The sequence below is a fragment of the Falco cherrug genome, chromosome 13 (assembly GCF_023634085.1).
Source record: "Falco cherrug isolate bFalChe1 chromosome 13, bFalChe1.pri, whole genome shotgun sequence".
Classification (NCBI taxonomy): domain Eukaryota; kingdom Metazoa; phylum Chordata; class Aves; order Falconiformes; family Falconidae; genus Falco; species Falco cherrug.
In genome coordinates, this window is record NC_073709.1 from 15,887,269 (window position 1) to 15,903,827 (window position 16,559).

Below are 16,559 nucleotides of genomic sequence, written 5' to 3' on the forward strand. Positions count from 1 at the left end.
TAGTAACATCGTTAGAATCTACAGATTGTGGCCTCTCTATCAATGAACTTAATTCAGTTTTTGGGTGAGACAGCTTCCATGTGATTATAAGCTTTTTCCACAATTCGCAGCACCTACAGTAAAAAGACATTATCTATCACCTTAATAAAGATTAAACCCATCTAGCTCCTTTGGTTTACACAAAGCATTGCTCAAATCTCCTTAGTCCTAACTCTCCCCTTTCACTCTTTCAGAACCGTTTAAAAACTCTTCCAATGCAACAGCAGAAAATATAACAAAATACATAAAAATACATTTCCAAGTTCTATAGCAAGCATGTAAACATATCCTAAACTTTTTGGCAGTCAAGGAATTATGTTTACTATGGAGCAAAAAAACCTGCATCAGCTGCAAGAGGAAAAGTGCATATGACTCAAAAAAAAAGAAAAAAAGGAAGGAGAGAGATATGTAGTTAAAGATGGAAGCACCAGGGTTTTCAAAACAGGATGCCTGCAATTTATCACCCATATTTATATTACAAAAGCATCCACCAATACAGACAAATATATTTATTTTTAAGATAGTTGATGAAAGTAGTGTATATCATGAATAGCATATGTAGCAAAATCCAGAAGCTTATTCTGGTGTCTACATCATTTAATTATAGCCATGCAACATTACATTGATGAACTAACCTGCAGACACGGGCAGGAAAATACAGGTTCTGCCAGGACCGACAGAGGTATTTAGAGTGATCAATAACCCGAATCCAGTCTAATTCATCCATGGACACCTCAATGTAGTAGGAATAAGACCTATGGATTGTCAAAAAACATTGGTTAGAATACAAGCAGCCACATTTAAGTATTCAGTTTTAACTTTCTTCTGCATTTTCAGTTGTGCTGAAAAGAAGGCTATTTGTTCCTACCAACAGACTTGTTTCTAATACATCTAAAAGGTACTCCTATTTTCAAACTAGCTTTGAAAATAAATTCACAGGCAGTTATTGTAAGACAGGGATGTTCAACAAGAAGCCACCATGCACTTGTACAGTTGCTAAAACATCTCTTTTGGAGATATTATTCATGTCTCCCATGAGAAAGATGCAGTTAAATGGCTGGCAATTTAAATGACTAGAAGTGCACATAGGTTGGAAAGGATCTCTAGAAAAAGCGAGGACAATCTTAGAGCAAGTTCCTTAAGGCCTTGGCTGGTAAAGTTCTGCACACCTCCACGGGCTGATATCCATAACCTCTCTGGGCAAACTCTTCTGAAGCTCAGCTACCCTGCTTTGAATTCCTTTTCTAATATTTAATAGGAATTTCTCCTGTTGCTTGTGTCCACTGTTCTATGCCCTCTTAGCACACAGCTGTAAAGGAGAGTCTGGCCCTATATTCTTCCATTAAACAGGTGAAGACAGCAATAAGTTCCCCATTCTAAGCCTCCTCCTCTTAAAATGGCAAGTTCTCTCAAGACCTCCTTGTACATTGTGTGCTCAGGCCCTCATTATCTTGGTGTCCTGCTGAACTCACCCCAGTATGTCATTATCTTATACTGAGGAACCCACAAATGAACAAAGTACTCCAAATGCTTCCTTTTCTATTTATCTTAGACAGTTGAGCTGCTGGGGAAAAAAACCCAACTGGTAGTTCCGGTACTGTAACTGATAAGAAGCAAAAGAAAGTCCAACTGCAAACTTGCCTCAGAAAAAGAAAAAAAATCGTGATTACACAGAAAGAAACTAGATTCTAGACCACTGTACCCTCAGTATTTATGAGGGCAAAAACCCCTAGAGTACAGGTCTGTCTTGTTTGATAGTCTGCCAGCAACAGTGGTTTGTTCTACAAATTTCAGAGGAAGGGCACAGGACACCAAGCAACAGAATTTTTTTAATAAGCTGCCCCAAGAAGAATGGGTTTTCTCTGAGTTTCAGCAGCTGCTGATTAATGCCTTGCAGATGAGGGGTGTTTTGCTAATCACAAGCTCTCTAAAAACTGCTAAAGAAGTCCTCATTATTACTATATCTCTAATACTTTTTCAAATTTTATAAAATTGGTTGATAACTGGTTTGTAAATTCAGTTGATCTTATGGGACAAGTAGCAAAATATTGTATGAATTAGCTCCTTGTATCTCCAAAGTTTTACTTTTCAATGTTTCCCAAAAGAATAGAGGAAAAGCATAAATTTCAGTTGAACTGAATTAGGAGAACTTACTTGAAACAATTAAATAGCTAAAAATTCACGCAGTCTGTTTTGAATATTTAATAACTGTAGTTCACATGTGTAAATATTTTTGTTTATGAAAATAAAAATCAAAATTAATAAAACATTAGTACACTGTTCTAAAGTAACACTGTTTAGTTAAGAAAACAAAACGCAACTGTTTTGCAATTCTAAACTGTTAGTCTGGAAGTAATATAAAATTAATCTTTTATCAGAAATGTAATAATGTGTTAAAAGTATAAGCAGCTTGTTTTATTGTCTTTAATAGAAAATTGCTTATTAATATCTGCATGAGCTGCCTACTAAATTGTAACATTTTTGTCATGGCAAGTTATAAAATTAATATATTCAATTTGTCATTGAAAAGAACATTCCAATTTTCCTACTTAAGCAGTCACTCAATTGTTCAAATATATATAATTTGATCTTTCATGCATTCCCATAACAATCTAATGTAGCTAAGCAAAAATTGGCCAAGGCATCCATGATAGCTCATACTTCATCAGTCTCACCATGAAATGGCTTCAAGGAACTGCTGTATTTAGTTGGTAATTCACATTTTAAATAAATTTTACTAACTCTGAATTATTGTCGGTGTGTTATTTCTTAACAATGTTGATATATTGAAAAAATCTGTATGAACATTTCTTCAACGTCTGGAATATAAATATTTTAAAATTATTGTTTCTGCAAAGGAACTAGAAAATTGTTTTTAAAACTAAAATAAAAGCAGTTTAAAACTAAGTGCCAAATAGAAAACAATATCATGTAAACCTTCATTAGTAATATAAATTATTTAATGAAGACACAGAAAATAAGTTAAAATATCATAAGTTAGTTTAGTATCACAAAGTATGTTTTGGTATGTAAGTGTCCAGAACTGCATTTAAAAAACAGGTTGTTTTCAAATAAACTTCCATTGTCATCTCCAACACTGTATCATGCTGCTTCCAGAAAATATTTAATTAATATTTCACATTGATATATTTCACCAGTACAAAACACATTACCTTCCCTTTTTATATCAGCTTAGCACCTACCGACTATCCCTGTCCCACAGGAGTATTCGTATGTGGTTGATTATTGAAGGCTGGCCTAGTTTAATTTCAATTCCAGAACGGCAGTCATCATCGATCGGGTGTCGAGAGAAGCCATGATCCAAGTCATAGTTCTGAGTATCCCCATCCAATAAAGCAGACTTCAGCTCCCCTTTTACAACCTGTGCTCCATACTTCATTGTTGCAATATTTTCCCCTGGTACTAAGAAGAAAAGAAAATACTTAATTTTTACTCTGTCATATCGCAAATTAGATGTTCTGAACATCAAGTGTATTAGGTCATAACAAAGATTTATTGATAGTATCCTTTCTTGGCCACAAACACATGCTCAAGGGAAAAAAAACCAAAACAAAATAAAATGAACCTACAAAGAGAGGCATTTTAGAAATTCTGCTTCTTCCATTTCATTTGATGCCCCCTAAGTCTGTTACAGTAATAAGTAGTGATAATTTACTACCATGTAGTATCTATACTTCCGGTCCCCTTCATGACTTTACAGAATTGTATTAGACCTTCCTTATTCAACCATCACTTTCCTCCTGGTTTTAAAGTTTTGGTGTATTTAGTCTCTCCTTGTGACCAAGCTTTCATCATACCTCCCATCATTTTTTGCCCCTTTCTTTCCTTCCACACACCCCCTAATTTCAGCTGTTGGTCTCTTTTGAGTTTGTGGTGGTGGGGTTTTGGGGGGCTTTTTTTAAGTGGAAAGAAACTAAAAATCACATAAAATGTTCAAGATGTGGATGCATCATGAATGTGCAAAGTGGTATATGTGCAAGGTATTTTGGTAGCTATACAAGCTTCTCGTACTCTGCAAAGCTAAATGAACCTGACAGAAAACTTTTGGCTACCTGGGCTCTGAACCAACACGGTGAAGCAAGATTTTATGCCATAGTTCCACAGTAATAAACCTGTTACATCCTAGGAACAGATCTTCCATCAAGATAACTGGGGATAATGATCCCTAACTCCAACTACAAAACAATACATTGATGAACCAGCCTGTTAAGAAGATATTTTTAACATTCTTGTTTGAGGAGAGACACTAGAAAACACGATCTGAAAGTTAAATGATGAAAAGCTGCCCCTGAACTCTTCTGGCAGGTTGGCAACAGAAGCATCAATTTTAACAGGATGTGAAGTTTAACATCTAAAGAATGGAATCTGAAGTGGTAAAATTTTAACTATATTGTAGTACTACTACATAAAACCATCAAATGCACAACTGTGAAATTGCAAGTGGTGTCAATGTCTCCACAAGAAGTCCCAAGAGCCTGAAGTAGTACTAAAACAACACAGAGATTTGATTCTCTAAAAAGCTGCAATTTTGACAAAGCTAGAAGCTTTGAGATTAAAAGCATATTATTATTGAGACATGAATATGCAGAAAAAGTCAGAAGATATCATTTAACTTTTTTCAAATTGATCTATTGCACCGTCAACAGAATGTCTTGCATGACAAGACTCTTAACAATATCCTAATATTAAACTCATATGTTTAAATATCAGTATCTAACTTCAGACAGAGAACAAAGGGAAGATGCAGTTCTAAGCAAGCAGTTATTTTCAGGGCTTATCACACCTGACTGACTACAGTGCACTCTCAAAGAACGCAGTCCTGGTTTCGGCTGGGATAGAGTTCATTTTCTTCTTAGAAAAGGTTAAACCACAAACATTCAACTTTATTCTTTGCTGCGGGGCCAATATTCTCTAAAAATCACCCATTAGACAGCAAACTAACAGTATCTTTCTAAAGCTCAGTGCTAGATACTCTTGCTGAACTAACAGAAAGCACAGACAAAAGTAAAACAAAAGGCTTCTCTCACTTTTTAGACTTCCATTAATATGGCTTTGGAAGATTGGTTTATACTATTTGGGCAAGCATGTAGAGAGGAAGAGAAAAATCGAAAGTAGTGGAGAAAAGATGAAAATCTCCATGAAGCAGAAAAGTCACCATCAACATAAAACAATTTAAGTATCATATATCCCACAGCCAATGAATTTCTATTTTTAATGTTTTTGCAAATGTTTTTCTATTGAAATAGTACTTCCTCCAGGAAAACACAGTTATTACAACATTCATGTTTGAACAATATCTGAGATACAAAGCAGCAAAGTATGTTGACTAATATTATTTGAGGAACAAAACATCAAGAACAGTATATAGTAAGATATTTCATTAAGTAAACCTTTTAAAACACGTAACAATAGATAAAACTTCAACACACAAATTAACCATGTCCTTCAGACAACTAAAATCATTAAATAAGAAAACAAACAAACAAGCATACATAAAACTTGATGCTTACTTAACATGCCCCTGTAGTTGAGGTCCATGTCCCGACTCTCAGAACGGATCTTAATGGCATCTAGGATGGCATCAGGTGACAACAATCCAGAAGGTCTTACAACATTTAGTAGTTCTGTTAGACTCATTAGTGGCAAACGCACTGCTTGCATGATTTCAGCATGGTCTTCCTTGGGGTTATGTTTACACCAATTCATCAAAGCTTGGAAAATGTCCTTCTCAGGAGCTGCAAATGAGTCCCTCAATACAATACTTAGAAGAGCAGCCTGGAAAAGAAAAAACAGGGGAAAAAACAACAAAGGAAAATTAAGAGAAATAAAATTAAATATATTTTTTAAAAAAAGGGGAGTTAAAATAAGGCAAAAATTAACAGGTATTTTAACTTGTAGTCATTAAAAATAATCTCCAAAGGAGCAACTAACTGAAACTGTAGCTTTAGTTACTTATGCAAGAATTCTAGAATTCATCATGTAAATAACAGGTAACATTGCAAAACCACTAGGAGAAATAAGTCAGACTTGAAATGTGAAGAACTATTCAAATAAATTTAATCCCAGTTACTACTTCAAATTTACTTTGGAATTTACTTTACAATTTAAGTAGTGATTTGGGGATTTGGTAGTACAGTTCAAAGCATTCCTTTAAACCTAGGCTGGCATAAGAACACTGATAAGAAAAATAGGCTTGGAATTGCCTTTTTAAACCATTTCTTACTACCCGAGATTCCCACCCCCTGACTCTTTCTCTCTCTCTCTCTTTTGGTACCAATTTGGAATCAGCAGGTAAAAACTTCAGTGGCTCTTACTCATGCAGAAAACCCACTGACTGCAAAATGAGAACAAAAAGATCTGAACAGCTTTTTGATTGTCACTTAGCTAGCAGAATAATTAAAGTTTGCCCAAGAAAAGGATAGATCTCTCGTATATATACCAGGACTGGCTATATGCTTCCCAATGAATAATGTTTGCTAATTTCTGTATTGATAATATGCTCTCAAAAGCTCAGATTTAACAAACTGCATCTGAAAGAGCACAGTAAAGAAAAAAAAAAAACAGAACATTTTTTTCCCTACACAACTAGTAAGTCAGCAGAGTGTTGCCTTATTCAATGAACTGACCCATCACAGCTTTTCAACTGAAAACACTTTAAGAAAAATAATAATTAAACCATCATTCATTCAAGATGCTCTGCTACTTCATGTGAACACCACTTGAAAACACTCTTTCACTATTATGTCCAGCTCAAAGGCCACTCCAGCATAAGTGGAAAATTTCATGTCGTAGCATAGCTTGACTCAGGCACAAATATTTACACATCTCACTACAACAAAACCAACACACACAAAGTACAAACCACCCAGCAACAACATATACTATGCAATTTCAGAACATGATGTCAATCAGCAATATAAATCACAGCAACCTCCAGAATGGTTTAGCTTACACAGTAGAAAATCACCCGTCACTGAGGCAGCCCATGTCAAGAAATTAACAGAACAGAGTATCTTCTACTATCTTCAAATCTTTGCTTTATATCCCCTGGGTAGCATTCAGAAGCCAAATTATATTATTTCAAGAACGGATGAAAAAAGACAAATTAATATTTGATTGCCTGCTCCCACCTTTTAGAATACTCCATCAGATTTACTTTATTCAGCTATACTGACTGGTCAAAATTAAATGCTAAACCATTCAGCACAGATCACCAGGATCTGCAGTTCAGCTTGGCTTGAACTGTGAACATTTCTAACTGTCACAGTTTTACCAGTATAACATGATACCTCTTAACTAGCATGTAAACTTGCATTTGGTTTCCCCATTAGGATTTCATCATGAAGATGTACACAGATTAAAATTAACATTCCTGCAGGGAAAAAATGCAAACAAAAGATATACCTTAGAAAGTGACAGGAAGCCTTCACTGGAGAGCACTTCTTGCGCATTTCTGTCCATGAACATACAGCACATACAAGTTAATTTGGGAAGGGAGTAAAGACTGGCAACATCAAATGTCATACAGACATTCTGAATATTAAGTATTGTGCAAAGATACTCAGATGTGGAATCCTCCAGTTCTGGGAACCCATATTTATGTGCCAGGCTCAGGAAGTCTAGGAGAACCTCCTCTTTCTCATCTCGTAGCGTAGCACGACCAGTGTAAATATATTTCAACAGCATGGTAAATGCTTCTGCAGTGGTGTCCTGAAGAGGGATTTCTGCTTCAGGCTGAGATTCTCTCATTCCACCATACAACAATGCTCTATAAGGAAGATAAAATTTGAGAAATTTATATCCTAATAAAAAACAGGCAAAAAATAGAAAGAGAAAGGAATAAATTACTATTTACAGCCAGGGGAATAAAAGGGAAGATGGTTTAAGAATCTACAAAAGAAAACCCCTTCTACTTGCCATTTAAAGTGCAGCTCTGCTCTGAAAGCAGCTGCACAGGAATAATATTCTAATGCATCATGGTTTTATTCTACACAACTGCTCCATCTCTACTTTGAACAATAGCTTGTGAAGCATAAACTGAGATATGATTCTCATACCTTATTTTTTTTTAATATAGTGAAATCAGCAAGAAAGAAAAAAATTAAAAACTTTCAGAAAGCAAGTGAAAAATAGTTTGCCACTGTAACAGCAGTGGCAGATTAACAAATATCAGGATTTCTTGATCCTGTTGATCCTCTATTTCTTACTGTAAACCCAGCACATAGCAACTCTGATGAAATCCTGAATCTGGAAAAAAAATCAAAGTACTCACAATTATTTGTTAAATATGATAGACAGTCTGAACACAATTTGCATTAACACTTCAGTTTAGTTATTAGCTTATCACTCTGACAAAATTAACTGGAAGATTAGCAGGAAGTTTATTAACTCCATCTAGAGTGAAAAATGCCCATCTCTTAAAAAAGTTGGATTAGTATTATTCCTAGGTTTAAGATATATGTTCTAACTTGCATCAGCCAGACCTCTTTAAACACTCAATTCCAACGCATCAAAATCAAATTTTCTAATTGAGTATAATCCATAGAAGCACAACATCCATACTCTGAGAAATCAAACCAATTTTACAGCAGAACTTTCCTGTTCTGAAGTTATCTTTCTCTTAAATTTGCGAAACTACCTTCAAAATCCAATTTAATGAAGGTCAAAAGAGTAACATCATGACATGGTATTTATCTTTTTATATTTGGACACAATGATTTGAAGTGCTGGGAAACATTCACACAGAAAAGGTCACACTCAATGGACAGATGATTACACCCTGAAAAGTTCATAGAGAAACAATGTTTATCTTATCTGCATGAAAATTTCCTGCCAGCCCGACAAAAAGCCATACTTCACCTGAAATAATGGCACCTAGCAGCCAGGATCACTCGGTGTGCCGGAAAACGTTTCTTCTCCACAATAAAGGTAACGTCACTATATTCTTCCCCATTCATCAGAGCGCCAATATGCTCTGACAGAATGTGAACGTGGTCAATCTCACCCACAGCTGTGTAAGGACGAAGCGGATGGCTGTTACTCATCTTGGAGGGATGGTGATACTGGTAGCCTAGAAGGAAAGAGAAAACAACCAGTATCACAGAGGGCACAAATATTAAAAAATAGCAAAGATCAAGCTGCAATTACCAAAAAAGCAACTAGTGTAAGTTACCATATATTACAAGAAAAATTAAATCAAGAGGTTTTCTATTGAAGTTCATTTATAACAAGATTTGATGCAGCTTCTATCAACAATTCTAGCCGACAAAATATTGCAGAGAATTCTATCACCTTGTTCTGTCAATCCATTTATTTAAAATAAAAAGTTTTCAACAAAAGGAATTAAAAAATAGATTATTTTAATTAGTTACCTTTATAAAGCAATTTTATCTGAATTAAAATGTACATAAGCTATAAAGAAAAATAATTAGACCGATTAAACATAGTCTTAACTCCCAAGTCTCTACCAAAATCAGTGACAAGTGAAAAATGTTCTTGCAGAATTCAATCAATTTTCCAGAAACGGGAGAAAATAAACAATCAGGACAAATTTTAATAAATAACAGACAAAGTCTGTCAGAGAGCAAGGCTTTACAATGTACAATGCAATTTTCTTACCCTTTCCACTCAGTTTTCTCGACACCTTCTTGTTCCCTCATATACATAAGAAAATAAGCCCCCTAAACCCTCTCAGTCATAAAAGTAGAAGGCTGTCCACTAACATACAACAGAGTAATGCGTTAGTCATATCTCCTATGGAATTACTGTGTCGCTTCTTAATTCACTAGAGATTTTAGTTTTGTTTGTTTTGGTTTATTTCAGCAACAGAGGCTTTCTGTAGTCTCAGTGGCAAAAGTATCCACAGGAGAATTTAGGTCTTAAATCAGCTTCTATTGTTACACTTTGGTTTTACTTTTAACTAAAAAGAGGCTGGCTATTTTAGATAATAATCATTCATATTTTCAGAGACACCTTCTGTGCCCCAATGACTAGCCACTTTTCAAAATAGGCACAACCCGAAGAAAGATGGTGTAGCATGAGAAGCAGGAAAATGATGAGGCCATACCCTGCACACAGCTAACACATTAATCTTTCAAGTGAAATATTCATGATCCGAATGCATTTTTAAGCTATATTTTTAAAGTATTATGAGAAAATACACATCTGTTTCCAGTAATTTCTACCCCAAAAAAGAAAAGAACACACACGCATATGGGGTTAGGTATTATTTGCACTTTTCTAACACCTGGAAATACTTAACCCAAAATCAAGATACTGGAGAAACAGTCCCAAAGAACTTTAAAATATATTACTTTAGTTTAATGATAGAAATAGGTAGATAAAAATAAGAAAATAAGATTTGAGAAAAATACAGCATACTAACTTGATAATACAGATCACAGCAGAAAAGGGAACAAGCCCCCAGCTTTCCTCAGGTTGTTTCTGCTACTTGAACCAGAAGCTGCGTGCCCCTGGTATGTAGCCATTACAGCATGGAACCAGCATTACTGGCTGAGATACAGCAGACAGCCTAACCATGGAGACAGAATACCGTGCAGCCACTATTCTTACCCTGACGTGAAAGTAAAATAAATTTTATGGTTTTTCATAATAACAGACCGTTTCTTCTATTTGCACTGGTTAATTCACAATTAGCTAAGACAACTCTGCACTGAAGAGTTCAGATATTTACCACAACATTATTATTTTAAAGTTTATAAACAATAGTAAATTTTAAATGCCCTCAAAATATAAAGCCTTTTATTACACCAAAAGAGCAAACAAAAGGATGTATTTGTTATTCAGCTGCAAATCTCAAGCCCCAGTACTCCTCCAAGACTTCTGTATCTTACACATCTGTAACTGCTGTTGTTGATCTTCATTCACAATAGTCAGGCAACCCAACTATGTGCAAGTTACGTGCACATTATCAAGCAACTCTGTACCATCTCTCTTCTGCTAGTTCCCATTTTGATTTATTAGGGAAGTTGATGTATGATACTTCACACATGTACAAGTACAAGCACATTTTAATTTTAAAATCCTACATCCTTCTTCTTTGTTTCCTTCATCCACTCTTACCTCTAAAAAATAAGAGCAGGTATTGTCTGCATAAAAACAGACTCTAAAAGTGGTAAAGATAAGGGAATGCCACCAGCTGCACACAAAGTTTGCTTCCAGTAGCTGTGGCTGTTGGCACATGCCAATAGGGTGAAAAGTTAAAGGGAAAATTGTTTCCATTTCAGGTTAAATAAATAAAATCAAAATGACACTTCCCTCTCCAAGGTACATAAACCTCTCACTAAACAAGGATCAGTGAATAGAAGAGGGCAAAGTCTGAAGTGTGGACACTTGCTAATAAGCTGATGGTGCCAGTTCTTATGAACATCAGGACCCTGGTCTACAGCAAGCGGTGAAAGTAGAAATTTAGAAATCCCTGTGTGTAAGCTGCAAAACAGATCTGTTTTGATCTTTAACGCTCTCCAAATTGCTAGTACAATGTACTATTCTAAATTGTCAGTTTCAAACAAGAACGCACTAGTCACAGGGAATACAGGCCTCAAAAGATGGCTAAAAACCTCGGGCTGAGGAGACTTTCAAAAGCTTGAATGACACGCACTGTTGGAAACTGGAACTTTATGAAACTATGTACATGCCTTATATGTTTCCTGTGAGTAACACTACTATATTGAAGAAGGGCTCAAACTCATTTATTTATTACTATGCATTCCCAATGCAAGTTTCATCTGTATTGTGGATTTTCCTTATAAAGCAGCCCAGTGAGAGCAGTCCCTTTAAAATACAGAATCAAACAATGCGTGACTTCAGATCTCCCCAGACTGGATTCGCTAATGGTACAAATTCAGTCAGGCTTTGAAGTGATCGGCACATTACTTGTTTGAGGAAGTAAAAAGTAATATACTGCAGTTGTGGCAAGGTGCTATGTGCTCACAACTTCCCCGTATAGCTAAACATGTATTTTTCTAGTTGCAACTCAAAGCATTATTTATGATTAAAAAAAAGATGGCTGCTGCCAGGAGCTTGGCAAAACCCTTCCTGAAGATCCCTCTGGCATCTTGTGTCATTAAACAGCATCACCTTTTCAGAGAATACAGATGTTCACTCTTCCTAGCAAAGGATACTTAACTTGAGAAAAAAAGGCCAAGCCATTTACAAGCCTTTTGCCAGCACCATAACCTATTTCCAGGAGGTATTCAGAGCTAATTAGCTGTTTCAGGAGTCAGCTGCTGCAGCTTTGTTCTTGCCACAGAAATAAACAAAACAAAACAGTACTCAGAGTCTGAGGCACCACCAAAGCTGCCATAATCTCAAAAGGCATCTGTTAAGTCTGAAAGCATACAAATCACTTCTGTCCAAGACTCTATCAGAAGACAGGCTTCTTGGTGGCCATCTTCAACAGAGAGCTCATGAAAAATGTGGCCTTGTATTTATTACATAAGGCAATATGCAGTATTACACAATGTGTGTCATGGCTAGAAAAACAACACCCCCTCCCCCTTCAGTTTTCAGCTTGCTATATTTCTTTTTAGTAAGTAATCTGTAACATGTCACAGCATCGAAAACATGATCTAAAAAATGCAGAAACACCAGCAAAACCCCAATGACATCTTTGCTAAACAACTCTCATACCAAAGCTGCAATAAAGACCAGTACTCAGTCACTTCCCTCCCTCATTTGGGCTATGACTAAAACATCCTCTCTGAAAAGCAGTGCTGTTTCAATGAAACATGGAGGAATTGTTGTTATACCAGGCAGAGAAAAAGGAATTTAAGACATTTTTCATGAATTATTTTGATTTTTTATATATATAAAATAAGTGAAAACTGTCTACATAATTGGTAACACTATTGATACTTTAGAAATAAAGGCAAGTGAACAGACTATTCATAGAATTTTAAATTTTATGAAATAAGCCTGGATTAAGAACACTGAGCAAATAATTTCATACCCTTGAAACATTCCATTCCTTACATCATCTAGTTGCAGCTGGCAAGATAATACAGATTTTGTCAGAATTACACAAAGGAAATTTTCTTAAATATAATTCTCCTACACCACTATTTTATTTAGAAATAGCAACTGGTTCTCAGTTGACTGGAAGGGATTTGAGTAGTATTTCAATTTTTTATAATTCACTACTTCATAAAATGTTTTTCTGGGCTTTAAATAAATTCCAGATAAATATTACTTTAATTACATTTTCTGTTAACAGTAGACTCCCAGAAGACGGTATGACAGTAAGGCTACTGTATAAACATGAAATTGTTTCAAGTCATATGGTTTGGTTTTTTAACGGATATACACATTTATACAAAAATACTTCATTTTCATAATTCTGGTACAACAAGATAACTTCTCAGGAAACGGGTATTTTTAGTAAATATTTCAACATACACTGAGTATAACCCAAATAAACACTTTCAGCCTGTTGGAACCCTGCCTACAGAAGCAGCTTATTTGTATTTCTAAATAACTGTAATGAAACTGACTAGGAATTTTGTAACAATGTAACAGAATGTAAATTGTAACAAAAGGAAAATAAAAACACTTATTCTGATACTTAGTATCCAATAATAATAATAACAAAATCAATGCAGTACAAGTGTAAACATACAGAATGAAAGGCCAAGTAAATGAAATTCACAGAACTTGTAAGTTTCATCCCTAACGTTAAAAGGAAAGCAGATGTTAAGTCCCCTTAATGGTAAATAAACACACCATTGAATCACAGCAGTTTAAAAAACGATTTAGTACCAAATGTTTTGACTTAAAGCATATGGGAAGTCCTGCACTGCTCATCTGCACACACATTCCCATTACTTAAATGTTCTAGCGCTAACATTTTACATTCTGCTCAGAGACATATTCCTCTGATAGAAGAGGAGGAGTAAGTTTAGCTAGGTACAAGGAACAACACACTAAATGCAGATTATTTATTAACACACCTATAAAATAGGCATTAATGCACTTGATACAACCTGGTTAAAACTGCATACAATTAAACCTTTAAGTTAAAGTCTCAAGAAAACGTGCTGGTCCACTCACCACTAAAGCTGTCTGAAGATCTACAGTGGATGTAGCTGGTAGGCAGATGACCAGCTTCCTGAAAATTAGGGTTCTTCGCCATTCTGAACAGCAGATAGATTGAACAGCAAGCTCATAGAAACGCTATTCAACAACATCCAGCTGCACAGCAACAACTGTACCATTTCCTGAAACAACACATGAAATATATACCATTAGAAACCGGGGCACGTAGCCTATGGCAAAGGTGAGTGAGATGTGTATTTCTCAGTTAAAATTTTTGTGGAAATAAATTCTTTAAAAAAACCCTCCATTCTATGGGAAAACTTCTAACAACGTTAGAACATAGCATTAGAATTTTTGTTTTAAAGGCATCACCATTTAATTTTGACCCTTCATTTTTTAACCATCAAAATAGTTGGTAACATATTGCCATTCATTTTTTCATTGTAAGCCACAAAAATTTCATCCTGACATTCTTGATATTAACGTCCCTGAGAATACCATTCTCCTACATGGGTGTTCTAACTAAACCAGGTCTATACAAACTCTATCATACGCATTTTATTTCCTACACATCCAGTGTTCCCTGAGTGTTCTTGCCTAGCTAAAGGTTTTGGGGGGTTTGTTTGATTTTGGTGGTTGTTCTTTTCACAGTACTTAAGGCAGCTGCAGGTCTTTCTCCCGTGCAAGCCTTTAATTTTGCAAACCGGAAAACAAAACAAAACTGTAGGGTGAGGAAATACAGAAATATAGAGGCTTTATTTGTTTAAATACATAACCAACATGAGTCTCTCTCAGCAAGTATAAATTATTGTTATTCTTTCCATCATACCCTCCAGCAGGAAAAATAAACTTTATTTAATTTGCTAAACAGACGATACCTTGATCTATGAATTCTCTCACAAACAACACTCTACTCTCTTTAAAGTATATGTTCAGGGGAACAAGGGAAGAAAAGGAAGAAAAAAAGCATTTTTAGGTAGTCTCATAAACTGGAAAGCAACCACATCTTAATCCAGCAAACTGAAAACAGGTATGTGACAACAAAGATCTCCTGGTGTGAGAGAATAACATGTGATATATAAATATTTGTTCCTACAAATAATGTATGTTATCAAGTTGGCTTATACTACTAAAATATATGCAAAAGCCATTTATGGAAACTCTTGTGGGTTGGTGTTGTTGTTGGGTTTTTTTTTTTGGTTTGTTTTATTTTTGAGTGAACAGATCCCAACAGAACAGTATACTTCAAGCACCTGACTTACAGATTCATAACAGAAGATGTGTGAAATACAGCTTCATTGTTAGCAGGCTCAAATTAAATCTTAAAACACATAGAAAATTAAGTGATTCCAGCACGGGGCTTTGTCAGGGTTCTCTGTGCTGTGCTTTAAAAACAACGCGAGCAAAGAGCATCGCTGGGCAAGCAAGATTACAAGCTAACATCACATTATTTATTTTTTTTAGGTCTGATAATATGACAGCTTCTTCTAAGTCGAAAGTAATTCCAATGAATCACGGCAGGGCGTAACTTGCTACTTAAGTAACTACTTAAGTAGTAAGAGCGTAGAAGAACCTGTGAAAATACCGTACGTGCTATCGAGGGGTCAAAATACTGAACTAATATAGGGAAACGTTCAGAAAAAGCCCCGACAGAGTCCGGCCAAGCGGCGGGGACGGCAGACGCGAGGCGCCTCACAGCGCCGGGGCAGAGCGCGGCCGAGCGACAGCGACCGCCCAAGGTCGCGCCCGGGGAAACCGGGGCCGCCCCCCACCCCACGCCGGGAGACGACCCCGCCCGCGGGCTGCCCCCGCCTCGCCGAAAGCCGCTTCGGGTGGCCGCCCCTCATCGCCTCATGCGCCCCGCTGCCTCCCGGCGGTCGGCGCCGCCTCGGCCCGCTCCCGGGTCGCCCTGCCGGTGGGAGCCCCCGGCGGCAGCACACCGGCCGGCCGCCGAGGGGCTGGGGCCCGCCGCGGGGGAGGCCTAGGAGCCGCCGCCCACTCATCGCGATCCCGCTCGGCAGGGGGGACGGGGATGCGGGGACGCTGAGCCGCGCCCGACCGCCGCCCTCCCCCGGGACTCACCGGCCCCACCGACGACGAGGCCTCCACCCCCTGCCCCGCCGCTGTCTCTACGTCAACCAGCGCGCTGACGCCACTTAGCAACCGCGGCCGTCCTCCTGCGTGCTGACGTCGGCCAGCACCCGCGGGAAGGGCGCGGAGCGGGTCCGGCGGCGGCGCGCGCTCGCCTCGGCTTCCGTTGTTCCGCCCGCGCGGCGCCCGCCTTCCGCTTCCGCCTGCAGAGCGGGGGCGGCCGGCGGCAGAGCGGCTCCCGCGGGCCGGGCCGGGCCGGGAGCCAGCGCTTGGGCGGGGCCGCGGGCGCCTTCGCTGGGGGAGCCGCAGTGCCGGGGCGGTTGGGAGGCCGGGCTGCCCGCCGGCACCGCCTCGGC

At 37.6% G+C, this 16,559-nt stretch overlaps 1 protein-coding gene across 1 annotated transcript in view; it reads right to left on the reverse strand.

Annotated features, from left to right (window-relative positions):
- BTBD9 (BTB domain containing 9) overlaps positions 1–16,337 on the reverse strand; it is a 126,617-nt gene extending 110,280 nt beyond the window's left edge. Inside the window, exons 1-7 of the mRNA XM_055725371.1 lie at positions 16,195–16,337; positions 14,128–14,294; positions 8,920–9,130; positions 7,465–7,828; positions 5,571–5,835; positions 3,243–3,462; positions 675–794 (exon numbers count right to left, since the gene is read on the reverse strand). Of these exons, the coding sequence (XP_055581346.1) occupies positions 675–794; positions 3,243–3,462; positions 5,571–5,835; positions 7,465–7,828; positions 8,920–9,130; positions 14,128–14,209 (1,262 nt within the window). The 5' untranslated portion in view covers positions 14,210–14,294; positions 16,195–16,337. The remainder of the gene's footprint in view (positions 1–674; positions 795–3,242; positions 3,463–5,570; positions 5,836–7,464; positions 7,829–8,919; positions 9,131–14,127; positions 14,295–16,194) is intronic.
- Positions 16,338–16,559: the final 222 nt, after the last annotated feature.